Source organism: Anarhichas minor, unplaced genomic scaffold, assembly GCF_050575085.1.
Source record: "Anarhichas minor isolate MPS153535 unplaced genomic scaffold, ASM5057508v1 ptg000024l, whole genome shotgun sequence".
NCBI lineage: Eukaryota > Metazoa > Chordata > Actinopteri > Perciformes > Anarhichadidae > Anarhichas > Anarhichas minor.
Genome location: NW_027466470.1, coordinates 7232501 through 7260001, shown reverse-complemented (window position 1 = coordinate 7260001; position 27501 = coordinate 7232501). Strand labels below are relative to the sequence as shown.

The 27501-nt window shown below is 35.8% G+C and overlaps 1 protein-coding gene across 1 annotated transcript in view; it reads right to left on the bottom strand.

The window, feature by feature from the left end:
• LOC142956420 (dynein axonemal heavy chain 8-like) overlaps positions 1–27242 on the bottom strand; it is a 39051-nt gene extending 11809 nt beyond the window's left edge. Inside the window, exons 1-57 of the mRNA XM_076098013.1 lie at positions 27153–27242; positions 26893–27027; positions 25820–25904; positions 25568–25719; positions 24510–24696; positions 24120–24283; positions 23683–23859; positions 23158–23271; positions 21835–21942; positions 21652–21753; positions 21423–21569; positions 21139–21333; positions 20932–21008; positions 20723–20822; positions 20481–20600; positions 20263–20398; positions 19966–20153; positions 19808–19888; positions 19372–19488; positions 19101–19220; positions 18402–18540; positions 18159–18259; positions 17960–18066; positions 17781–17886; positions 17529–17649; positions 12378–12550; positions 12129–12255; positions 11488–11723; positions 10674–10778; positions 10468–10581; positions 10312–10374; positions 9617–9717; positions 9364–9501; positions 8831–9071; positions 8520–8719; positions 8117–8270; positions 7858–8021; positions 7582–7684; positions 7313–7417; positions 6954–7115; positions 6197–6421; positions 5916–6088; positions 5635–5813; positions 5375–5562; positions 5192–5278; positions 5001–5108; positions 4784–4918; positions 4515–4676; positions 2415–2661; positions 1849–2090; positions 1607–1747; positions 1277–1508; positions 1012–1154; positions 772–906; positions 559–681; positions 254–467; positions 57–166 (exon numbers count right to left, since the gene is read on the bottom strand). Coding sequence (XP_075954128.1) covers positions 57–166; positions 254–467; positions 559–681; positions 772–906; positions 1012–1154; positions 1277–1508; positions 1607–1747; positions 1849–2090; positions 2415–2661; positions 4515–4676; positions 4784–4918; positions 5001–5108; positions 5192–5278; positions 5375–5562; positions 5635–5813; positions 5916–6088; positions 6197–6421; positions 6954–7115; positions 7313–7417; positions 7582–7684; positions 7858–8021; positions 8117–8270; positions 8520–8719; positions 8831–9071; positions 9364–9501; positions 9617–9717; positions 10312–10374; positions 10468–10581; positions 10674–10778; positions 11488–11723; positions 12129–12255; positions 12378–12550; positions 17529–17649; positions 17781–17886; positions 17960–18066; positions 18159–18259; positions 18402–18540; positions 19101–19220; positions 19372–19488; positions 19808–19888; positions 19966–20153; positions 20263–20398; positions 20481–20600; positions 20723–20822; positions 20932–21008; positions 21139–21333; positions 21423–21569; positions 21652–21753; positions 21835–21942; positions 23158–23271; positions 23683–23859; positions 24120–24283; positions 24510–24696; positions 25568–25719; positions 25820–25904; positions 26893–27027; positions 27153–27209 — 8166 coding nt within the window. The 5' untranslated portion in view covers positions 27210–27242. The remainder of the gene's footprint in view (positions 1–56; positions 167–253; positions 468–558; positions 682–771; positions 907–1011; positions 1155–1276; positions 1509–1606; positions 1748–1848; positions 2091–2414; positions 2662–4514; positions 4677–4783; positions 4919–5000; positions 5109–5191; positions 5279–5374; positions 5563–5634; positions 5814–5915; positions 6089–6196; positions 6422–6953; positions 7116–7312; positions 7418–7581; positions 7685–7857; positions 8022–8116; positions 8271–8519; positions 8720–8830; positions 9072–9363; positions 9502–9616; positions 9718–10311; positions 10375–10467; positions 10582–10673; positions 10779–11487; positions 11724–12128; positions 12256–12377; positions 12551–17528; positions 17650–17780; positions 17887–17959; positions 18067–18158; positions 18260–18401; positions 18541–19100; positions 19221–19371; positions 19489–19807; positions 19889–19965; positions 20154–20262; positions 20399–20480; positions 20601–20722; positions 20823–20931; positions 21009–21138; positions 21334–21422; positions 21570–21651; positions 21754–21834; positions 21943–23157; positions 23272–23682; positions 23860–24119; positions 24284–24509; positions 24697–25567; positions 25720–25819; positions 25905–26892; positions 27028–27152) is intronic.
• Between the last annotated feature and the right edge of the window lie 259 nt (positions 27243–27501).

Sequence of the window (27501 nt, the reverse complement as noted above, 5' to 3'; positions counted from 1 at the left end):
CTTCGTTAATAAATGAATACCTATAATCAATGTCACATAATCTTTGAAGTGATTACCTTTGTCCACTGCCATACAATCCTCCCAGCAGACACAAGACGCTTCACCATAGCTGAAATCTCAAGCTTGAACTTCCTGCATGTATGGAAATATCCACAGCCGATTACACCTGCAGAGAAAGAACATGAAAAAACAATTGAAATGTTTCGTACATCCAAAAGTAAGACGAAAAATGAATCATTTTAGAGACAGTTACCAAAGATCTTATCAATGGATGTGTTGGCTGGCAGGGTACAGTTTAGGACTGTGAACTGTCTCTTCAGTCTTTGTGGGATGTCGTTTCTGCCACCACCAGGATGAATCATGGCAGCCACAATCTGTACGTCCATTATTGTGCTAAAGTCTCCTGGTTTGTCCAGGTTGTACATGCCGCTCATTTCCATCATCTGGCGTACTATCTCATTGGTAATCTAGTTGGATAGTCACATACAATAGTTACTCAGACTGAACATGAATTAATTAATATATATATATATTTAAAAAAAACTGCTATACAAACACCTGATCTCCCCATTCATTGACAATGGGCATGTTGATATCATCAATGAAGACTGTCAAATTGCATCCCCCTGGGGGTCCATAGGTGCTGCCAATCCTTTTCTCAATGTAGCTTTCCACTGTTCGCTGTAATGAAAAAAAAAAAGAACTCTCAGAAACCAAAAACGATTGAGAAGTGTACAAAGCCATGCGAAGAGAACATAATAAATATTCTACCTGAAACATCAGGGGTTCCGTTGCAGATGAGAAGTTTAGGGACTTCGACAGGTCCGTCTCAGGATCGTATTTTTTTGTGTAGCCTTTTATCATCACAGTCTTAGCTGTCCCTTGTTCACCAATAAGCAGTACGGCCTATACAATTACAATATTCATCTTTCAGACATACCGTAAAGCAAAAACAGTAAATACATTTTATAAGTAAAAATACTTCTGTTAGTTTAAAAGAGACTAGATCACCTTGCGTTGTTTGGCAATAGTCTCCAGCAAGAAAGAAGTTCTTGTGTTATCCACATTTGGCACAAGAATGGAGGCGTAGTCTGGCACATGATCAGTAGGATAGACATACTCCCCCACATGGTTATTCCAATGACACCATTCACCTGAAACATAAGTTGCCAAACATAAAGTCGCAGACCCAGGATAAAACAGTCCTTCAAACACTGACTGTAAAGCTAGATCAAGACAGCAAAGTGGTGGCATTTATTGTATAATATGACTGTACCGTTTGGGTTGACCATGTACTCAAATATAGTCTCTCCTGGCTGGGATTGAGGCACATCAATGCCACTGCCATGAGCTCTGACGTACTCCTGTAATTTGTCTCTATCCTCCAACTCCAAAAGGGCTCCCAGGCTCCACATCAGACAGAAGACAAAGAGGCGTTCAAGGTGTTTGCTACCGGTTAAGCCCCCTGCCTCCTTGGTTGGGATAAGGCCCTCCATCAGATTCACTGACTGAGGGTGGATCATATTCAGATAATTCAGTGTTTCATGAAACAAGGTTAGAGCCATCATTTAATTTGTTTGTCTTCAGCATTTTTCTGCATACATACCTGCATTATGTAGTTGCATTCCAGAAGCTCCATTTTGGGTTTAAGATTCTGCTTCATATACAAGTAAGCATCCTCAAATATCTTTTTGTATAAAGCCATAATGCTTTCTGCCTCGTTTGCACTGCGCTTGCGAGCCCATCCCTACAACACAAAGTCCATGTTCTAACTAAGCACTTCATTGTGAAAGAAGCAGTTTATTTTCTGTAAAAACTTTATTCTTTGATTATTTCATAAAACTGTACCTGAAGTATGGGTTGCCAGCTAAGAGCTGAGGAGCTCATGAAGACCATACCCACCCGAGACACAGTAGCAGGGGAGGCATTATCCATGTTGTGCACCTCAAACACCAGCTTGCAGGATGGAGACATGGTGATGCGGTCACCATTAGCCAGGGTCAGTGTTTTGTTATCATCAAGCACAGAGTTGAGGTTCTCAATCCATATGGCGTCCACAGGGCCATCAAGCACAATCCATATGAACTCCCCTGAAATGGAAAAACTCTTCAAACCATCATAATTCAATCCTTAAATTCTCAAAATATCCCTTCCACATTTTCATTTACTCATTCTGTAGTTCTGTCTCAAGGACAGACCGTGTTTAGGTGGTGTGACCAACATTTTTAGGTGTAAGCATACATCACGTCATGTGTGCTGCTAAAGCAAAACCACTAAATTGTATTGATCTTACTTTGTGATCTTCTACAATATTGTGTTTTGTGTGGTGCAATCTTTTTTTTAATATAAAGGCAATTTGTGACATAAATTGAGAAGTATCAGTTTGAATGTGCACTTAACTTTGTGTTACAAACCTTTCTTGGCTTTAAGTGTCCTCCTCCACAGAGTGGAGAAGATCCCGTCAGTCCAATCATTGGTGGCTGCATCAAGACGACCGAACATCTGTGGTGCAGTGATTGCTTTGGGGTTCATGCGCATCTCCCTGTGTGGGGCTCCACATTCACTCATAGCTCGCATGAGCAGGTTGATGACTGTGGTCTTCCCAGATCCACTCGGGCCCAAAGTCATCAGGCCATGGCGCACTCTTGAAGTCTCATAAAGCTGATAGTGAAAGTAGCATTATCATATCAGTGACGTATAATCCAAACAATAACTTTATAACACACAAAACACAAAAGGAGCTTAAAGTTACTGTGAGGAACTTTTAACTGGTTTTAAATCAGTCTCAATTAAATACTGATGACTCTATATGGACAACATAAGTAAATGAGATATTTAGCGAGAAGACTGTCTTCTATAGTTATTCTCAATACTTGTCATCAGTGCCACTGAGTCGGATTCTGCGATAAATCAGACTAAATCCTGCAGGTTCACCAGAAACTCCTTCTGGGCTTCCGGAAGCGACCAGCCCACCGCGGACAGACCCAGCTTTACCCTGTGTAGGAAATTTGGGTTTAGAACTATGTTTTAAGAAATTATAATAGAAGTGTTTAATGATTCATAAATAAGAAATCATAATTAGAAGTGTCTTGGAATACATAATTAGAAGATTCATAATTGTAGAAGTGTTTTAGAATTCGTAGTTACAAGTGATTTGTAGTTAGAAGTGTATCTTAGTAGAATTTGTAGCACCTTTAGCTCTATGCTTGTGAAACTTGCGAAGGTTTTTGCCAAAAGTTGCAAATCCTTATCTTTATATAGAATGTTTACCATAGAAGTGTTAAGCCATAAAAGACAGTCATTGAATGTTTTAAACTGTAAAGAATAGTATGTTGGGAGTAAGGGACAGATAGATTTCTAGACAGGCAATTACAGGTCATACCCGTGCGAGGGTCCTGCGAGGAGGAGGAGCCAGCTGGATTTAGCCAATAGGAACTACGGACATTATGGGATGTTTTTTGAACTATGTAAGGCGGGAGAGAAAGAAATTCCGGCCTCTTGCTCCTGTACCACTGGGTGGGTGGTAACGCTTTTTGGGGTGAGCAGGTCATATTCGGTGTAACTGTAAAGCATGAGATGTATTAAATGCTTTGTTTATAATTGAAACCGGTTCTCTTTGTGCAAGAGGCTGGATTACATGCAGTTTCCCCACAGTCTAGAGCAGGGGTCGGGAACCTATGGCTCGCGAGCCAGGTGTGGCTCTTTTGATGATTGCATCTGGCTCGCAGATTTCGGCTTTTCAGATAAAACATAAAATATTATCACTTGTTTTAATCCATCCATCGATTTTCCACTGCTCATGTCCTGTTCAGGGCTGCAGTTGGCTGCAGGAGCAATTGTCCATTATTTTTATTGGATGATAATAGCTGACGTTGGCCGTTGCTGGGTAAACAGGTAAACGCCCCCTTTTGACTCAGTGTTCTCGGTTGTTAGCTCAAAGCTAACCCTTCGACGAAGAAGATGGCGAAAAGAAAAAAGGATGAGGAGTATCGTACATTTCAGGACGAATGGACTGAAGAATTTGCCTTTGTGGAGAGAGCAGGTTCTGCGGTGTGCTTAATTTGCAATGACAAAATTGCATCGATGAAACGGTCGAATGTAAAGCGGCAGAAGTCGCAGAAGTCGCATTAATTGTGAGTATTACAACAACATTATTAAAAACAATAAATTCAGAGGCTTATTATACTCACATTTAGTTGAATTCAGTCTTAAAATATATTATATGGCTCTCACTGAAATAAATTTCCAAATATTTTGCTTTCATGGCTCTCTGAGTCAAAAAGGTTCCCGACCCCTGGTCTAGAGGTTCCTTGAACCTAACACCTCCTGGGAGAACCAGAACAAGGACTGCGCCTAGCAGACTGTAAAGACGCCTGCTGCAATAAAATGAGAAGCTTTCTAAATCTGGTTCTCGGAAACTCGACCATTTTCGTCCACTGGGACCGCCAAAATCAAATCAAAAGGAAAGTTCCTTGTAGTGACTTTAACATCCGGACGAGGAGGTTTTGAGGTACCTGAACCAGTTTGAGGTTCCATGGTGGGTGGTTGACAATACCAGCAAGCTCAACTTGATGGGCCACAGCAGCTTGAAGTTCACCATATGTGCTCCCATCCAGCTGGATACCAGGGAATAAGTCATTGATTAGGCTGAGGAATAGGGGCTCATCCTCATCCACCTGAAAGACACAGAAAGATTCACATATACAGTCACTGCTGACACAGTAATATGCCTCCAAGAGATATTAAATTATGCAAGGTAGAGAACACTGAGTTCCTGTCATACTAATTTAGAAAGATTCATGTCTCGCAGCACTCTCATGACAATGCTGGACTCTGAGTCATCAGGCCGTGCTCTCTTATTGGCCCCGAGTGTTCTTAACACGGACAGAATGTTCCTCAGGCCAAAGTCATAGTGAACCTGACAAAAAGAAAAGGCTTTGTGTCAGTAGGTCAATAATCATACAAACATAGTAATTAAGCACAGGCCAAATGCTTCTCACCTGTTTTGTAAGTTGTTCTTCACACAATTTATAGAGGACGAAGAATTTCTGGGCTAAGATGACATTCTCATTGAATCCACAACTGGCTAGTTTGACTCTCATGATGATCTGTCAAAGAAAACACCGGAGAAGTGAACGTGTGTCAAGACTCGGAAAAATATTGCTTTCTAGCTTAAGCAGCCGCTGCCCACCTGCCGGTCAGGTACCATCATTGAAACTGTCCTGAATTGCACTTTTAGGTTTTCAGGAAGTTCCTGACGACCTGCATATCCAGGGTTCTAAACATGGAAAGACGACAAGTTACCGATTATCAGCATTTGTGCATATACAGTGTATAGTTTCTTATGAGCTTCCTGTGTATTTGTGTATCCTACCACAGTGATAAATAGGCCGAACTCTGGATTCAGATTTACACAGTCTCCATCAGTAAAGAAAAAAGTGCTTTTGTGTTTTTTGCGTGCAATCAGAACAATGGAGATCTGCTGAGCAGCAACAGAAAGCACTGGCAGGTCGATTCTGTTGAACTCATCAAAGCAGCCCCAGGACCCTGACTGAGCAAGGCCTGAAAAAGAATACATCATGAGAAATCATGTGAAGTTATACATCACACTGCTTGATGTTTTGCCCGGGATACCTTTGTATATCCTGCCAAGTCCTCTGAAGTCCATCTGATCCGAGCAGTTGAACACCACCACATACTTGCCGAGGCAACGACCCATGTCTTTAGTGGTTTCAGTCTTACCAGTGCCGGCTGGCCCTGCGGGGGCTCCTCCCATGCTCATACCCAGAGCCTGGGCCAGTGTGATATAACACCTGTTGATAAAACGCAGTTCTCCGATTTAACTTTGAAATGGAACCCGATTTCAAAAGTGAATTCGATGATTAAATAACCCAATCAAATTCATCTTCTCTTGCCTGTCAGTCAGAGGGGTGATGACCAGGCGGTCGGTGCAGCCTAGGAACTCATTCTGATAAATGAAGTCCACATTAGTGATTGACACAACGACCTTATCCAGGTCATCTTTGAAGTAAAATCTGCTCTGCTTCAGCCATTCAAAGTCACTGATAGATTTGATACGCTTTTTTACCTGAGGACAAAGAAAGATATTAATCTAAATGTGTTACATAAATGACAATAACAGCCAGTTAATAATATAATAGGATCCATGACAAGTATGATTTTTTAGAGAACCTACTAGGTCATTAAATACATCACTCTGGTGCACATGGATTGTGACGAGCGTCTCATATTTGACTCTGTCAAATTTACTCAGGTCATTGGTGGTTTGTTTAATGAGTGCCTTGAGTAGATTCAGGAATCTCTTCTTGGTAAGAGGCATGATCTCCCGGTCATCTTCAGCATTTTTTAGTGCCTCTTCTGCATCTCTTGTCCAAAGCATCTGGATTCCCAGCAAGCCAATCTAAAAGATTAAAAGCAAAGAACGCAGGAAAAGAAATATAGATTAGATGCAGTGCCATCCTGTACTTGAAAACAACTAAATAACTATCGATGTCGCCAGTCTTTCTTTATACCTCTTTGGTTTGTTATTTTTACAAACTTTTCACACAAAGTAAATCCAAGAATACAAAAAAATTGTGGTCACCTAAAAAAAGGTTTTTAGGTGACCACCATGTAGTAGTTCGATGTGAATACGAATGAGCCTTTCCTAAAATGTGTATTGAGGATTTTCTAGTAACACCTTAGTGAGTACAGTGTTTAAATCTTCTGTTGTGGAAGCATCTACAACAAGCTACGGTCAGAAGGTAAAGAGTTCTTGCCATGATTCTAATTTGTTACACTTGGATCATTCTGTCAGACTCAATGGAAAACATCTTTCATAATTATACCCTGAACAAGCCTTGTGTTGGCCTGTTATCTAATACAAAGATATTTGTGTGCCACTAGCATGACAACTGTCAATGTATTCAACATTTTCACAGCTGCCTTCTGACCTGTGCTTGGAAGTTGTCGAGGAAAAGGAGAAGATCGAACTCTTCATCGTTGATCTCCAGATCTGAAGCTTTGATGACAGAGTGCAATGAAGCCTGCTGTTGTGACAACAGCGTCCCGAGCCAGAGCTCCACTGGTCCCTGTGCCATGACAGGACTGTCCAGCTGAAACCACAAACACACAACAAAGTGCATTTACTCAAGTACAATTTTAAGGTACTTTAGTTCCCCCCATATTTTCTCTCCTACACTGCATTACAAGTCGTTTTATAGATTCATAATTCACAAACAAAACACATGACACATGTACACACGATGCTATATGACACAACAACGTGCTTTTTAAGAGTAACATTACATACCAGTAGTTTCTCTCCCTCTTGTGAAATAACAGCCAAAATCTTGTCGTACTCAGTTGCATGAAACTCCACCTCGTTAACATTGTCAAACACTCCGAGAAGATGTGACTGAAAAAATTATTGCAGCTCAAATTAGTCTTCCTATATTTTTTTTACCACACAAGTTTGAGAAATCATGAGAATATGAGTGGGACCAGAAACACAACCTCCTTGGCAGAGGTACTCTGATTATTTTTCCATATATTTTTTAAAGTGACAATCAATGTTCTAACCTGAATTGTGTGAGAATCACTGGCTTGTCCAAGGATTTCCAAAAGGGCCGGATCAGACACAAAGAAGAGCCGTGGGAAGAGGAGCCTCTTTTTCTCAAGGTACCTGTCAGATCACATCATCTCCAGTTAACACATCGCCTCAATCAACTGTAGCAAGGCATTTGCAAGATTTGAGGCTAACCAACAAGTTAGCACTACATAGAAGCGTTTTCAGTCAGATGTTTTTAACCCCACTGATGTTTCTAACAAAAAGTAAGGAACTCCAAAAAGTTTTACCCTGTAAGAGATTTTTGACAAAATTCCAGCTGTTTCTGAAGATCTGGTAGGAGCTCTCCCAGAGTTGAATCGCCCACACAACACTCCACCACATTTGGGACTTTTTGGGCTCGCTGCATGATCGTAATCCAGGACTTGTCAATGTTCTGAAAACGCTTTGATTCCTACATTGGGAAATATGAAGTATTTTTGTATTTTACTAAGGAAGAGCTCACCGTTGTAATTTTCGATATATAAAGATACAACATATTAACTATACCTGTGGCAGGTCTTTTGCTATGTCACCCCCAACAAACACAGCCTCCAAATAGATCCACAGGTTTTGCACAACAATCCACTGTTCGATGACATCGGATGATGTTGAAAGGTTTGACAACCAGTCCTGGATCTCTGCTTTGTAGTAGGCACTGTACCTATAAAAGGCAGACAAGGACACGAGTTTCTTACGACAGCACAAGACATTGTATGGACACTATAACTGAAAAGACACCTTGAATAAATAGAACCAAATGTATATGCATCAATTCTTTATTTCCCTTTCTGAATCATCAGTTTTAGTCTTTTCTTTTCATGGCCTCAATCTTTTTCCTACTTGGTGTTAAATACTGATTTTGGTCAACATGTTGAAATCTTATTTCTAGTCAGAGTTTGCTCTGTTGTACCTGTTGCTGAACAATGATCCCAGCACCATCAGACTATCCTCCAGGATGGTTAGGATCTCTGATGTGTCTGCCCCTTTCAGCATCAGTTCACCTCTGTCCTTGAATGTCATCAAGCTCAGGTTCTGGCTGGACCACACTTCTTTCACTTGTGACAACTTGGCCTCAATATCCTTCTCCTTCACAGCTGAAATGCAGATGTCCTACAAATGCAAAAAGCCAAGCTTAGGAGTGTGAAGAACATAATAAAATACAAATATTGCAATTTGAGATTAGGGCAGGTTGCAACCACAGTATCCAAACTGCCAACGAACCTCGATATCGTCCTTGTACTTCAACAGAGGTGCTTCCATGACATTCTGCAGTTTAAAGGTATTGGACTCCACTTCAAATGGGTGCCCAGTCAGGTCTGTGACCCTGTCCCAGTGTCTCTTCATCACAGACTTCTGTGCCATCATCTCCATCAGAGGGCATGACTCACTGAAATCATCAATCGTCTTCTTCAGGTCTTGGAAGGCCTGCCAGTTCTTCAGTCCTTTGGGTAGCTTTCGGCACCTAGACAGAGGGATAATCATTGATGTACATGTCTGAAAAAATATACAAACAAAGTTTTCGTTTCCACTACATATATTTAAAAACACTTTCATCTATTTACAGCAATTAAAGATACACTACTTGTATTATTCTGGGCCAGATGATTGTATTATGTACAATGAAGTTTTCATAATGGCACATGCCTACCTAAAAGAAAACATGTTCTCCAACATGTAAAAAATAAAGAAATGACATAGTAAATGCATAGTAAATTGGTTGTATATTTAAGGTTTAACATAAATACTTGGATTACCTGTTCTGAAATTCCAAAAGTTCTGCATTGATCTTCTCAATATCCACATGTGTCCATAGAATGCCATAGTACCCGCTGATCTTACTCATCACTGCATCATATAGGCTGTAGAGTTTCTGTAGCAGGTCAAGCTCTTTTCTAAGGTAATCATAGGAAATTGTATATCTATTAGTCTAAATACATTATAAAATACCACAAAGAATTGTCATTGTTCTGGTAATGTAGGGTAAGCTATTGTAGAGTGGTAACCCACTTTTTCTTGTGTAGACAGTCATAATCTGAGATTGGCAAGCCAAGAAGCTGCTCCCCAGCAGTATATGTGGTGAAATTTCTCCACAGTTCTTCAAATTTAACCTGAAAAAAAAATTCAAAAAAAGTTTAATACAATTTTAATCTCGGAAAACCAGGATGCTGATATAGTTTTGTATTTTATTTAGCAGAATAAACCCTTAAAACAAACTTCTCACTCATCACCTCTGATACTTTAGCATTGAAGTCCTTGGTTTGGGGTCTTATGAGTTGATACACTGAACTTCATAAAGTTCAAAGACAACACTTCATCCACTGTATCAAACAAGCTAAGTTATAAATACACTTTCAAAATGGCTGCTCTTGGAGGTGGGGTACAGTACGCAGCTGGTAGACAGAGTAAGTAAGTAGTCTTTGGTACAAAATACTGTTATTTGTAGCCCTTATTGGGTGCTTTCTCTATCTCACTTGTTAAATCTCTCTATCTCATGTTAAATTAGACATTTTTCTTTTTTACATCTAAGTGACTTGGTCTTAACATGGTCTGTTTTAAAGTGGAGGATCTAGAGACATTACACAGATTTTACTATTTCACTCAATCTTGACCTCGATTGAAAAGTCTTTTCTATTTGTTTAAATGCTTTTCATGCATCATTGACCAGTATATAGAATGGTATAAAATAATTTTGACGGTGTTACTTGACAGGTCTGGAGTCTGCGGCTGGCTTCTTGGGGAGCTATTCCATCAGCCATGGGGCCTTCCTAAAAACAAGACCGTATGAACTGAGTAATTGAAATGAATCGATAAAAAACGTACTAATACTGACAAGACTTAAAGTTTAACAGATTACTTACTGAATCATATTTTTCCATAAAAGTGCCAACATCATTTTGGAAAATGGTAACACACTCCAGAAGGTTTTGTTTGAACTTGGGCTGCATACGAACAAGCTCATCTTGCACTGATGTCTGGGAAAGTCAGGAATAAAAAACAAAATCTTTAGAGTTAGAGAAGAACTCATTCTAAAATATCAAAGTATGAATAAAGTGATTATACTTACAGCTTTAGACTGAAGCTTTGTGAAGAAATTTCTCAGATTGTGAATCCCCTCTGCTTCTCTTTTGGTCACCGTTGCTTCATATCTAGTCAAAATTTCATACGCTTCCTGTAAAATATAACATCAACATATGATGGATATTTGACAGCTACATAAATCAAAACTGCAAGGCTAACTTATAAAGGAAAAACAATGTATGACTGAAAATAGATAATGACAGATAGTATGACCACACAAATTAAGATCGAGCACGAGAACCATAAATTTGATGCTGATGGAAATCACAATCTCCACAAATAGTCTCTGATACTTTTCACTGATAATTCCTCATAGATCATGCAAAGCCAAAAATGTACTCAGTTCATTGTGTATTTCTTGTCTTACAGAGTGCCAGTTGCCCTTGTCATTACCTTTCTTTCTTTCTTTACTAACACAAGTTTTCACCAAGTTTTGCCCGTAATCCAAGTCTGGAAACTTTACAAAAGTTCAATTTCTTTCTGTGGATGCCATTTGGTTAAAAAAAAAAAGTACAAAAACAAAGTGCCGTTTGTCAAAAGAACTTTCCAGAGTTGTATCAGAAACTGCTGTGTGGAGTTTTGGTGTCTGGTAAGTCTTTTACTTGACTTCCTGGATCACATTTCATCCTCTCACCAGTAGTTGTAGCCAGACAACCTAAACAATGCAGCCCTTATGCGTTTTTCTTTGTTTTTTTTGGAGCACTTCTTTTTTTTTTTTGTCTGTACAAGGTCATATAAGCGTTGCAGTAATGAGACTTTAGCTACTGTATATCCTTAAAAAAAAATATTGCTATTTATACCTCAATGGAAATCAATGTCATGTCAGTTTGTATTTCAGCATCCCGAAGTTTGGACAGGGCCGCCATGGCACGACGCACATCTTCCAGATTAGCCACAGGATTAGACAGTTGTGCAAGATATTTTCTAGTATGTATGCTGGTGTCGATCATTTTCTTCCTGTACTTCTCCCTCAGGTATTTGCACAACAGTTCCTTCCAGGCTATGGTCTCATCTTTCAAGGACATCTTTAATGGCTCTGTATACAGGAAACACAATTTACAGTGCAATATTTGCATTCCTCCCCTGTAACACACACAATTCTAAAACCAGGCACAACCTACAAGTGATGACATAACCAATTAAAAGGTTTTGCTATAAAATCGAATGTTTCCTATAACAAAGAGGGTATAACTTTTTGGTTTTGAGTGACATGTCTAATTGTTGGATTGGATGACATTTAATGACAACCATGTTCCTTCGAACTGCAAACTCGACAGCTTCAGCTCCTTTTTCTGTCTGTGTGCTGTAAAGCTTTAACTATCTCTCTCCATTCTGTAGTGGAATTTGACCCAGCAGCACACTTTGTAAAAAATGTAGTGTAGAGGCCAGAGAAATGTGAGTTCATCTAGTTGCTGTCTAGAACATATTACGGTTACCTTACCTGTTGACAATTCAATGGAGCCCAAAACAATGATAGGTTTGACATCATCAATTTCTTGTTCAATTGAGTCATAGTGCTGGATTTCAGAATTGATCTGGATCAAGGATGGATTGCTGTCCATGAATTCCTTAAAAAAATGATGATACACATGATGGTATTATTAGCATTATGGTATTATTATCAGAAAACATACACTATATTTACTGTCAAAGGTGAAAACAAGAATTTTATGTTCTAAGAAAAACAAACCTTGACTTTGCGGTTCCTCTCTTGATCCCAGATCACACTGAATTTATCGAACTGATTTAGAGCTTTAGATGCTTGTTCTTTCTGGGAGCTGACTGCTGATCTCAGAATGATCGCAATCTTTTTGATGTCCTTTTGTTCAACAACTCTGTGATAGAAATTCTCTTTTTCCGCGCCTGTGAGATCACAAACATCAAATTCAAAAGGGTTGTACACAACAATGTTCATTTTGTTAAGGAATACTGTGACAAAATATGTTCGTTCACAACCTTTTTTTACCATGACTAAGAGGAGACGCCGACGATGTCATTAAACACTGATGTGACATTATCAGACATGCAATATCTTTGATGAAAAAAGATCAGGCTAAATCGAAGTTTAAAAAATAAAAACATTATTTTATATTTTCGTCATCTTTCACCTTCTCCCCTCTCTCTCTGTCTTAAACACAAACACTCACACACAAACACACACACAAACAAACATATATATATATATATAAACACACACACACATTGTGCTGCATCATCACGCTCAGTCTATCTCTGTCCTTCTTATCTTAGCCCTCAGACAATTGTGCTACAATAATGCATAAAGTTGCAATTTGCAGGTCGGGTTTGTGGGTTGATTGGCATATTTTCTAATTGCTGGGCAGTACCGATTGGCTCTCATAATGGGCCGGGTGGGTGCGACAGAACCGAGCATCACAAAAGAGCACAGTCAGAAGAATTCAGAGTAACTGCAAAGCTGCATTCTTAATCACGAATCATCATCTGTGTTTTTCATCAAAAAAGTAACTTATTCAAAAATAAAGTAACTAAAAAAAGTAACTTTTAAAAGTAAATGAAAAGTAACTTTTAGAATATAGTAACTTCAAAAAAGTAACTTTAAAAATAAAGTAACTAAAAAAGTAACTTATTTTACAAAGTAACTAAAAAAGTAACTTATTTTACAAAGTAACTAAAAAAGTAACTTATTTTACAAAGTAACTAACAAAGTAACTTATTTTACAAAGTAACTAAAAATGTAACTTATTTTACAAAGTAACTAAAAAAGTAACTTATTTTACAAAGTAACTAAAAAAGTAACTTTTTTAAAAGTAACTTAAAGGGTTACTTTTTTAAAAGTAACTAAAAAGTAACTTTAAAAAGTAACTTAGAATATAGTTACTAAAAAGTAACTTTAAAAATAAAGTAACTACAAAACATGCTATAAATATATTTTTTCGACATTTATCTGACTTGTTGACGTCTTTTCGACATACTCTAATATTTTATTCGTTTTAGGCGCTATACTTTGCATTTTTATGATGTTTCGACATACAATATGACTTTTTTTACATTCTATACTTTGACTTTTATGGTGCAATTAAAGGAATTTGAGGTCAAGCATTTCACTACATATTCTTGTACAAGCAGTATTTGACCAATAAGCCTTGAACTTTGGTGAAAGGTAATGTATGAAACGTTTGCTAAAAATATATATATTTTTCCATCATTTTTCCATCATCTTTTTATGTTTTTTCGACATGCTAAAAAAAATAGATATTTTTCGACATACTATACTATGACTTTTAATTATAATGAAGTCTCTCCTGGTTGAATGACATATGACTGTTTTCGACATGCTGTACTATGACTTGTTTAAATTAAGTTGAGTATCTTCAAAAATAAAGTAACTAAAAAAAGTAACTTTTAAAAGTAAATGAAAAGTAACTTTTAGAATATAGTAACTTCAAAAAAGTAACTTTAAAAATAAAGTAACTTCAAAAAGTAACTTTAAAAATAAAGTAACTAAAAAAGTAACTTATTTTACAAAGTAACTAAAAAAGTAACTTATTTTACAACGTAACTAAAAAAGTAACTTATTTTACAAAGTAACTAAAAAAGTAACTTATTTTACAAAGTAACTAAAAAAGTAACTTATTTTACAAAGTAACTAAAAAAGTAACTTATTTTACAAAGTAACTAACAAAGTAACTTATTTTACAAAGTAACTAAAAATGTAACTTATTTTACAAAGTAACTAAAAAAGTAACTTATTTTACAAAGTAACTAAAAAAGTAACTTTTTTAAAAGTAACTTAAAGGGTTACTTTTTAAAAAGTAACTAAAAAGTAACTTTTTAAAAAGTAACTTAGAATATAGTAACTAAAAAGTAACTTTAAAAATAAAGTAACTACAAAACATGCTATAAATATATTTTTTCGACATTTATCTGACTTGTTGACGTCTTTTCGACATACTCTAATATTTTATTCGTTTTAGGCGCTATACTTTGCATTTTTATGATGTTTCGACATACAATATGACTTTTTTTACATTCTATACTTTGACTTTTATGGTGCAATTAAAGGAATTTGAGGTCAAGCATTTCACTACATATTCTTGTACAAGCAGTATTTGACCAATAAGCCTTGAACTTTGGTGAAAGGTAATGTATGAAACGTTTGCTAAAAATATATATATTTTTCCATCATTTTTCCATCATCTTTTTATGTTTTTTCGACATGCTAAAAAAAATAGATATTTTTCGACATACTATACTATGACTTTTAATTATAATGAAGTCTCTCCTGGTTGAATGACATATGACTGTTTTCGACATGCTGTACTATGACTTGTTTAAATTAAGTTGAGTATCTTCAAAAATAAAGTAACTAAAAAAAGTAACTTTTAAAAGTAAATGAAAAGTAACTTTTAGAATATAGTAACTTCAAAAAAGTAACTTTAAAAATAAAGTAACTAAAAAAGTAACTTATTTTACAAAGTAACTAAAAAAGTAACTTATTTTACAAAGTAACTAAAAAAGTAACTTATTTTACAAAGTAACTCAAAAAGTAACTTGTTTTACAAAGTAACTAAAAAAGTAACTTATTTTACAAAGTAACTCAAAAAGTAACTTATTTTACAAAGTAACTAATAAAGTAACTTATTTTACAAAGTAACTAAAAAAGTAACTTATTTTACAAAGTAACTAAAAAAGTAACTTTTTTAAAAGTAACTAAAAAGTAACTTTTTTAAAGTAACTAAAAAGTAACTTAAAAGTAACTTTAAAAATAAAGTAACTACAAAACATGCTATAAATATATTTTTTCGACATTTATCTGTCTTGTTGACGTCTTTTCGACATACTCTAATATTTTATTCGTTTTAGGCGCTATACTTTGCATTTTTATGATGTTTCGACATACAATATGACTTTTTTTACATTCTATACTTTGACTTTTATGGTGCAATTAAAGGAATTTGAGGTCAAGCATTTCACTACATATTCTTGTACAACCAGTATTTGACCAATAAGCCTTGAACTTTGGTGAAAGGTAATGTATGAAACGTTTGCTAAAAATATATATATTTTTCCATCATCTTTTTATGTTTTTTCGACATGCTAAAAAATATATATATTTTTCGACATACTATACTATGACTTTTAATTATAATGAAGTCTCTCCTGGTTGAATGACATATGACTGTTTTCGACATGCTGTACTATGACTTGTTTAAATTAAGTTGAGTATCTTCAAAAATAAAGTAACTAAAAAAAGTAACTAAAAAAAGTAACTTTTAAAAGTAAATGAAAAGTAACTTTTAGAATATAGTAACTTCAAAAAAGTAACTTTCAAAATAAAGTAACTAAAAAAGTAACTTATTTTACAAAGTAACTAAAAAAGTAACTTATTTTACAAAGTAACTAAAAAAGTAACTTATTTTACAAAGTAACTAAAAAAGTAACTTATTTTACAAAGTAACTAACAAAGTAACTTATTTTACAAAGTAACTAAAAAAGTAACTTATTTTACAAAGTAACTAAAAAAGTAACTTATTTTACAAAGTAACTAACAAAGTAACTTATTTTACAAAGTAACTAAAAATGTAACTTATTTTACAAAGTAACTAAAAAAGTAACTTATTTTACAAAGTAACTAAAAAAGTAACTTATTTTACAAAGTAACTAAAAAAGTAACTTTTTTAAAAGTAACTTAAAAGGTAACTTTTTTAAAAGTAACTAAAAAGTTACTTTTAAAAAAGTAACTTAGAATATAGTAACTTAAAAGTAACTTTAAAAATAAAGTAACTACAAAACATGCTATAAATATATTTTTTCGACATTTATCTGACTTGTTGACGTCTTTTCGACATACTCTAATATTTTATTCGTTTTAGACGCTATACTTTGCATTTTTATGATGTTTCGACATACAATATGACTTTTTTTACATTCTATACTTTGACTTTTATGGTGCAATTTGAGGTGGAATTTGAGGTCAAGCATTTCACTACATATTCTTGTACAAGCAGTATTTGACCAATAAGCCTTGAACTTTGGTGAAAGGTAATGTATGAAACGTTTGCTAAAAATATATTTTTCCATCATTTTTCCATCATCTTTTTATGTTTTTTCGACATGCTAAAAAAAATAGATATTTTTCGACATACTATACTATGACTTTTAATTATAATGACTTTTAATTGAATGACATATGACTGTTTTCGACATGCTGTACTATGACGTTTAAATTAAGTTGAGTATCTTCAAAAATAAAGTAACACAGTAAAGTTATGGTATCATATCAATAAAAATCAATTAAATGTCAGTATAGTCTATGAAAAAATCAATTAAGTATGATGTCATATGATGAAGAAAAGTCAAAGTATAGAATGTAAAAAAAGTCATATTGTCACATAATGATAAAGATTAACTCTTTTGTGAAATAAGTTTGACTAAAATGACAGAATTATTGGTTTGATTGGACTTGATAAACTATAAAATATTCAGTATAATCTGATGATTTATAAAAAAGGAAATTTGGACAGGACACAGGTCTAAGACTAAATCTAAAATAGCTGCCAAAATGAACACTGGTACACAACTTTGAATGATAATGGCCCTGTCAGAAAACTGATCTATTATTCACTGAACTGTCAGATTTAAAAAAAGATTAAATTATACATTTTACCTATTCATAAAACAAAGAAATCTACAAATTAAAAATGTATTTCCCTTAAACTAACTTTATAGACTTTGTCTTAAATTTGAGAGGATGATTTGGTATTTATTTAAGATCCACATATTTTCATTATATTTCTGATTTAACAGTATGTCATTTCTGCCTACTTGTCTTTCATCTATGTGCATGCTGATAACGGCTTACGGTTCTTTGCATCATCGGGACTGAAGTCCTGCTGCCATGTGATGCCCTTGCTGATTTCCAACACCAAGTCAATTAGTCGATTTATGGCCTGTTGGATCTCATCTACAGTGGGAATCATTACCTGATGACAACAAATATCAGACAGAGAAACAATATTTTCTCTTTAACAATATTGGCAAGGGATTGTAGATTATCTATCGCTCTTAAAAGATAACTAGTATGAAGTGGAATCAGTAACCAATAGAAACTCACCACTTTGGGTATAACCAGGTGGACTTCGCTTGTTACTAGCGAGACGATGTTAGTCTCAGACACTGACTTCTTGTAAGTACTAAATTTCCCACATATTGATGTCGATCTGAAAAGGGATAATGTAGTTTATCTTCGATATTGGCCTATTTTTACATACTGAATAATGCGGACATACTTACGTAGTGCCACAAATTCTCCTTTTCAGGGTCTCCAGAGTCAGCTTTGTTGTTTTCACCAGTGCGTCAAATAACCTTTCACTGAAGTATTCATAAAGCTTCTTAAACTCCTAAAATTAAAATTTTTAGTTGAAGTATTAACATATTTCTTGGTATACTGTATAAAAGAGCAATATTAAAAAATGAAATGTGAAAAAAATACCTTTTCAAATTTGATAGATTTATCTCTGTCTGGACATTCTGAATTCATTCCCTCATCCTCATTAGGGGGCTTCTGGCTCTCTCCTGGGAATGTCCTCCATCCTAAAATGTTCAAAGGGAGTAATACAAAATATACACGTACACACATATATTTGAATTTTAGCTACTGTATGACTGTTACTTAAAAATACGTGTATATTATATCCACTTGTGTGCAACACTTAAAACTGTGAGTTAAGAGCACCTGAAAATAGTTTCTCTGCAGCCTTCTTGGTGCCTTCTGATTTATGAATGGGACTGAACACGTTATACAGCTCCTTTACGGCTTCTTTAACATGACTACATTTGGAGTCCAATGTCGTTGCCCACTTCTTACATTGGTCCTAAAAAAAAGATGTAATGAGTGGATTGGTGAACCAATTTCTATGAAAAAGCCCTTTAAAAAACAACTAATCCTTCCTTTTACACCACTTGGGGGCAGCAGAAACAACACAACATATAACATAATATAATATATCATCACCTTCTAAAATAATATGGCTAACTTGATAGCAAACACATACATTTCCTATTTACACATACAGTAGTTACATAGCACCATTGTCATTCATTTGGAGTTGTATTTCTAGCACTCTGATGAAGGTAAGGCCATCAGTCACTCTCCTGTTTTGGTCTGTATCAACTTCTGAGGGAAATATCTGGATTATTTTTATTGCTTAATGCTCCACCATGTTCCCAAGCTAGTTGCTAACTGTGTCTACATTGTTAGAGCTTATTCAGCTGAAAACTGATGGTGAGAGTAAAGCAAAACAGAAAAGTTGAACATCTTTGAGTTGTGGACAGAACAAGACACTGAACACCATTCTTCATTTCATAGACCAAACAACTGATCGATCGATCGAGAGAATATGAAAATAATTGTAGTTAGAGCCCTCGTACATACCTCATTGCAATCAATCAATTGCTGCACTGAAGACGCATGACTTTCAGGGAGCTCCATCAGCACAGTCTGTGACATGTCTGTCAGGACATCGTCAATGTGTATCTTACAGATATCCTGCACCTGGAAATAAATACAGAAAAATGTATCTTTATATGTATGGGTGTTTGTGTGTGTGATTATATATACATACACACATTGCATTACAAAACAGCAATATCCATATCAGAAAAGGAGAGATTTTTTTGCTCAATACTTCTATTCAGTAATATACCTTCTTCACAAGATGTTTGAGCTCAGACAAAGCTGTGTCAACATTTTGGAAGAACTTGTCCAGGAGGAAGGATGACCAGGTGAGCAGCACTGCCCCGTGGCGAAGCACAGATTCCACCTTTTAATCGACCAAAAACATAAGAAGAAAGAAACTCTGAAAGCATTGATAAATTAAGCAATAGTAACTCCCTAGGACACAAAAGCCAAAGCAATACAATTGTGAAAAAGCTAGTTCCACACCTAGTATTCTTAGTTTGTGGGTTTATACCTTTTCTCACAGAAAGCTCAAGTGTTTAAAAGGTTTGTCTACTCATATCATGAGTTGATTCATTTGTTTATATTCATGAGAACATGATATGAGCTACATTTTATCAATGTGATATTTTATATAATTAAATATTCTAATTTTAAAAGGACTGTGTTTACAAACTGCTTACATTTTTTATCTTTGAAGCCATCAGGCGGGTGAAGTCCGCTGGAATGTTCTCACACGTAGACTCATAATCTGCCAAAATGGTCTACAAAAACAAAAAAGGCATAAAAGTCATTTAATATTAAGGTAACCATCCATCTGTGAAAAGGTGTTATAGTTTACCTGTAGTCGAAAGTGGTTGGCTTTTATTTCGCTTTCCGACTTGACGAGACGCAAAGCCTGCTTTGGAACCTCCAGGCCCATCTTCAACAAACACTTAGCGTCCCGAATGACCTCAGTTACTTTAGGATCAAAGTTGACCACTAGTTTACCGGTGCTAGGGTGACGAACCAGCAGCGTAATATGCAAGACTGTTAGGAAGCAGAATGGTAGAGAAAGCAATTTAAATGAATATTACTAATGAGGGGCATTGTGTGCATCTACGGTATAAACATATTAAGTCAGAGCTAGAGAACCAACCATAATCAAGTTTTGACACTTCAGCCATCCATGCGCTGTGGTAAACAGACTCATACTCTACAAACGCAGCTGCAGTTGTGTTGTACATTTTGACCGCAACCTGTCCCTCAGGGCTGCACAGGACTTCAGAGTTTTTCTGTAAATGAGAACAGATACATTCAATACAGATACATAATAAAGTATTTGAAGTTGTTTTGGTGGGAGACATGTAGCCTTACTTTGATGTATGCGATGGGTTCCTCTATTTTCCTGTAGAGATTCCTGACCCAACCAAGCCTTCCAGCCACTAGAGGCATGTTTCTACCTAACGGGGGGTCGTCTTTCTGTTTGTCAAAGAGCTGCAAAGAAAATTTACCAAAGCAGATCAGCTCATTTCATCAAAAACATCAAAGTCCATATTTGACAATACATTTTGAAATATTTTATTATCAATATCTACTTAAGCATGAAAATAGGATACCTTTTTCACAAACTCTACTTCTGAGGCATAATGCTGAACAATAAGACTCAGAAGGTTGGGAATTTCTGTGTCAAGACAAGTTATATTCAGCCTCTGAAAACTGCAAAAAAAGGAACTCATGAGACTTGTGTTAGATTGTTTTTGTTGTATTGTCAAATCATCCACAACTTAAATAATTACAGGACAATGTTACACTATATTATACTCACCGCTGTATTAGGGACAGAGATTGCTGAGATGAGATGATGTTTGAGAAGCAAGACCTCATAAATGCCTGCAGCTGTTTCTGTAGATAAGAACAGACAAAATGTAAATATGACCATCTATATTTGAAACTATGCTGAATGTATAAGAGACAGGGACAGAATAGAAGCTTCCTACACCACAGATTATAAACAGAAGAAAACGATACATACCTCAATGTTGCCGATTTGAGTCATAAACTTGGTAAAATCGGTTTCAAATTCTGTCCTTGGAGCCAACATATCATGCTGCGACTTTTTTATTTTCATGGATACAGTGCGGAATTGTTTGGCCACATTCTCAATGCCCTCAATATTTGATTTTTCAAGAGAATTAAACTTCTTGAACACTGTAAGTATTTGTGTGATCTACAATAGATATTGCACATTGTTACTCGGCAAGGCCTTTTGGTAAAACTGCAATTCAAATACAAATAAGAAATAGTGTGGGGCTGCACCTTTTCAAGTTGCTTGCAGAAGCTCTCAAACTTGCAGAAAATCTGCATCTCTGAAACCTCAAAGGACCTCTTTCCAGGTTTTTCCATTATTTGTTTCTTTGTCTTCTGGAAGCAAGACTGATATTCCTCATATAAGCAGAGACAGTCCTGCCAAAGATAAAAGATGAATGCTTTAGGAAAACAGTTACATGCTGATGTCATTATGTGTTTTAATAAGTGTCATCATCACCTGCATTTTCTTGACGATTTCTTCAGCATCTTGGTCCCATATTAGACATGTGCCATTGTCAGTAATATGTGATCTGCATGCTGTAACCATCTGATTTGTGACCTGGAGTTGTTTTTCAGGAACACAATTAGATTTTCTGAACAACAACATATGTTTTTCTGAGACTGCACACAGTACACTTACTTTTATGAACAGTGCGGATATCTTTTCACTGGTGTTGTAGTATAGTGAAACACTGTAAATCATTCGAAAAGCATTGGTGATATTCTGCACGCTTTTCATCATGGTGACCTGAAATCACACATCCATGTTTATTATTAATGTTCTCATGAACAATTACTTTACAAAATGTAACAAACTGGCATTAATACATGATGTTCTTAAAGTCCCATCTTGCAAAATGTTTCATATTGCCGATACATTTCTTGACTCTTAGTAATGTGGAGGGGTCACTAGTAATATATCCTAATAGGATAAAGAACATGCAATTTTTTGGGAACATATTAGTTTCAAGAACTTGATTCAGTGGTTACTGTCATTAACTTCTTGAGTTGAACCCTCTCTAAAATAAAAGATACACCGTTTTTCTTTCCAAAGTGTATTCTTAAAACCTCGCTGTTACCTCATAAGCTTTTAGCACAGCTGTCTTTAAACCAACTATAGTTGCTGTGTCTATAATTAAAACCTGATATCCACCAGAGGTCACTGTATCTAAAGTTTAACCTACACCCTCTAGACCAGGGGTCACTAAGAGGCAGACCGCGGTCCGGATCTGGACCCAGACGCTGTTGTATCTGGATTTTTTATTAGATTATGCATTATTTATAATTCATCCAGTTCAATTTGAAAACTGACAATAAATATTGTTGAGATATTATTCAATTGAACTTTTTTTATTTAATTTGACAGTCAGTTCTTGACTAATAACAGACGTTGATACAGCTGTTGTCTACTTCAATAATTATGGGACTAAATCATAGCGCACGTTAGACATTACAGTGATGTTCCGGACCTTTGCGTGAGGAAATTCTCTCGTTTAATTATAATTGAATACCTCCTTCTGCTATAACAACAAAAACTCAGGATGCTTTTCTTTTATATTGCACAAAAATAATGAGCAAAAATAAACAAATAGGTTCCGTTAATGTCATAAAAAAACAGAAACATCCAGTTTCTCATACTGCTGTAGACACATGGGCTGCATCACGATACAGGGAATTGGTGACCGTGCATTAAATACATTTTATACAGCTTTATGTAATTATTTCAGTCTATTATATGTTTTTTTTTTTTTATCTTTACTGTAGAAAGTAAACATCACTTTAAAATAACACACATTTCTAAAATTTGATGGAAAATGCATTTACAAACTAGGCCCTGAACAACATTTAGGGCATTCTCTTTTTTAATTATTATTATTATCTTTTTTTAGCACACATTTACATTAATTATTATCCAACATATTAGTGTATGAATCCATCATATTAAATGATTGACTATACATACCGGGTCACTGGTGTAAAGAGGTTGACAGACTTTCTTCAGTGTGTCGAGGAATTTGACATTGTCTTTTGCCTCATTGGCCCGATCTGTTATCCTGTCATCCAGCTCCCGCCACTTCTACAAGGGTACATGGGGTACATGGGGTATAAGGGTACATGGGGTACATGGGGTACATGGGTACATGGGTACATGGTGGAAAAAGTTACATTTTGAACGTCATCCTTCAAAAACCCAAAGGTTATAAATTTGGAAAATAAAATTGCATTCCTCATCCACCTGGAACGATCATCTTTACACTGTGGATTATTGGATTTTTGATAATTACTATAGCTCATGCAACTATAACATTTTACCACAGAATTTGCACAGAAATTTATCTTGTGATATTACACAGCATCAATTCTTCATATTGCATTTATACACACATCAAACCATAGTCTGATCAGATCAACCAAAAACCTGGTAAAACTGCTGTATAACTTCTTTAGGGTATTACTTTGTAGAAGTTTGACACGCAAGCCTCCGTACCTTCATAATCTTGGAACGGCTGATATGGAGCACCATCACCACTGCCTTAAACTCTGGGCCTTTGATGTGATCGATGATGGAGTTGAATCTTAAAGACATATTTTTCCAGTGTTCTAACTCACTCAGTGGCCCTGCAGAATCAACCTCTTTCCTCAACAGATCACTTTCTATCAGGACCTGGTGATTATGGACACAGAGAATGGTTACAAGTTCCCTTTCCAGGGCAGCAATTCAATCAACGCATCTACAGCAAGATTCATTTAGGAAGTGATATGCTTTAACACTTCAACATATAGATTGATTCACTATGTAAAATCTTCCATGTCCAGCGTTATTAACGGTTTACATTTATATTTTGTACTTATTGTTGATACTGGGAGAAACCGTGTTGTGACCGTCTGTTAGTGTAATAACAATAAAATCATAATTTTACCAACCTTCTCAATTTGCTTATACCATTGCATCAGAATTTCTTCCAGTCTATGCACCATGTCCAAATTAGCAGCGGCAACTTTCATGTCGTCAAGAGAGGCCAACGTAGAGAAGTCAATATCTGTGACTGTGTTCAGATGAACAACACTCTCATTGCTCTTCTGGATGTCTGGGGCACAAACAACAAAGATAAAGATCATGTCATTTCCTTAAATGCCACCATTTGTTTACAACAATATCATTGTTAACAGATAATGCAACAATTGACAATTTCAAAGCAATAAAGTGTGACTTGCCAAACAAAATGGTTCAGACATGGTACTGTTTTAATGTCTTCTCAACATCAAAAATAATGTAACAGACAACTTACTGACAACAATAAAAGAATGACTTACCATCTAAGGAGCTAATACAACGTTTTACGGTGTACTTGAAATTCTTTTTTAAATTTTCTCCATGTCTAGAGTTATTTAAGACACCCCAGTTTTGAGCTGCGTCAATAACTGGAAGCACAAAGTTGAAGGAATTCCTTATTCCTTTCAGGAGGCCATCTCTGGCATCGACCATTGAGAAGAAGATTTCCTACAAAGCATCAAGATAGTATCATCCATCGCGTCACCAAACCAAAAGGCAAAAAAGCAAAATCTAGCTTAGTACTAGTTACATGGTCTTCAGCAGTAATCATCTACCTAACTAATGCAAGTTAGTTGCAAAAGTTGCCAATGTTTCAAAATGAATACAGGAATTGCAGATTAGCTTATGAGTAAAATTAGCTCCATCGTTAAATAGTATTAACAGCTGTTGCCTCCTCAGACATGATAGCATCAACTTCAGCAATCTTACAAGCACTCCGGCAACATGATGCATTTAAATGGCCTTAACTCAGTTGTCATGGGACTGATGGACTTGACATTTTTCACAATGTATCCTTTTATAAAGCCCCACTATTCCCAAGATTGGAATTTGCATGATCTCGATCAATCAATGATCTATAAATGTGTTTTTTCAAAGTGTAGATCCGTATTTATGATAAAAACTTCAACACTTTTTCTATGAGGAAGATTAATATAGAGTTGTTAAGCCTTGGCGGATTTCTGTACTCTCAGGTAGCCTTCTGTTTTAAAGATATTTTCTAAAGGCTTGACAACATACATTCATGTTTAACTGTTACATATGACTAATTTAGCACACAAAGATCAATTCTGATTAGATAATCCTCTAAAAAGGGAGAGGTGCATTCAACTTATGTAATAGTCACAGCACTGGGGGTGCTAAACTCACAAAATAATGAATGTATCTTTTACCATAAATGATAATTCTGTCATGCCCATTCAACAGTGATTTTGTTTGGCTATTAAAATATAATAATTCAACGTTAAAATGTGTCCATTACACAAAACAATGAACATATTACGATTACAGAGACACACTACTATATACATACATGTCTTACCTCATGTATGTTTTCTGGATTCACAGGAACGTCCACTTTACTTCGTCTGAAAGTGCAGCAAATGCCTGTAAGGCATGTCTGAGACAGATCAGCTAAAAACAGCCTCAGTATTTTCTCCCCGTTGGTGGTCCCACGATATGAGCGTCCACACTCTGAAATGGTATTAAATACAAATTGTTTTTAATGAGATGAAAAACAGTAATTGATACGGATTCTGATTGAATATCAATCATGTAATGCAATTACGCCTACCTATTCCTGGGATTTCAGCCTCTTGATACACAAAGGAAATTGTTTTACAACCTCCTTTGCTGAAGAATTTATCAAAAGCATCCAGCTGTTGAGCAAGAAAACAAAAAATAAATGTTTTTTCACTGTTTTTAACAGTAATGGGTTACTAGTCGTAGTAGTAACTAAAAGACCCACTGGCAGACTGAAATGCACCAATATGATGTGTATTGGTTGAAATGGTGCTGCTTTTAGTATAATAATACCCACAGCCATGTGTAGGCAATTTGCAACAATGCTAGAATCATAAACCATTCAACCGACCATGCTATCATATGATGTTCTGACAGAGTGAAGCCAAAACATGTGAACTTGATCCAGTCGATCTATCTGGAAAGTAAAATGAGAAAGTACAACTGAACCAGATTTCTGCCAGATGAAAAAATTATCCCTTATCAACATTGGGTCTTGGCTTTCTCATTTATTTTGTTCAGAGACCAGATTGTGACTGCTGGGATGATTAATTACCTCTCTTATACCCTTATCCCACCAAATGTTGTGTCTATATGCAAGTATTTAACACATGGGAAAACACACTAAAATGAAAATGTTACAGTCGTTACTTCTTTTGTTTTATTCTGTTACTTATTCAGTCCCTCTTTCAATCTCTCACCAGAGTTGGGACTGTTGGAACAGTGAAAAGAATAACAAGACGAGTCGTATTTTGTTTCTGTCGAGTTTGAATAAAGTGTGTTTTATGATGATCAGAGAGGGAAAATTACTGTTTGAGGAGAGAGTATTAATTGAATGTTTTATACATTAACTAATTATAATAACTGTCCAAACCTCTCTATTAATAATTCACTTCAACGAGCGACACATAGCATCAATGGAAAAGAGGCGATAATTAATGTGTCCACCAGGGTGTCATGTTTCCATCACTGCCAATCAGAGCTGGAGCCGATAAACACCTGTGACTACTGCAGAGTAATTTGTCTCAGGAATTAATGCCGATTGTAACCTTTCCCACTGGAGAAAAGGCCAGGTTCTTCTCCAGTGGGAAAGGGGCTTTATATGATACTCATGGGAAAACTCACAGATGAAGAATCCAAAATAAATTCCTCTACTGCTGTTGGCGTCAAGAACAGCCTGGCAGCCAGGATGTCAATCATGTACTGGTGTGCAGGGGTGAGGAGCATCTTTCGCTCTTCTCTTGCCTGCTTGTATTTGGCCTGAGGAAGACAAGGGTTGTAAACAATATCAATTGTACTGCTGTACCATACTTCATAAGTTAAAGGGATTTGTTTACTTGTATTCTGAAAACCAATGATCCAATAAAAATGTTAAATAAATTTACCTGACCACGGTTGTTTGCTTTTAGATCATCCATCATGAAGCGCTCAGGCAATGTCATCCCATTGGCTGTTGAAAAACTCAGTTATTCTGCTTATTCTTTCTAGATTACATTTATAAAAACAAACTAATTAGTCGCTGACTAGTGCTGGAGCCTCGTGAAATTGTTTCATATAGCCTAGTTAGTCTATGATGAAGCCACAAAGAGGAGTTACATTAGTGTATTTTTTCACGTAAATTGGGTACGTTTTTCATCAAGCTGAAGATGTTGGAGGGGTTTACTTAGCTACATTAAACGGACTAACAGTTACCGTTTAATAACGTTAACGTTACATATTTGTGGATATGAGGCA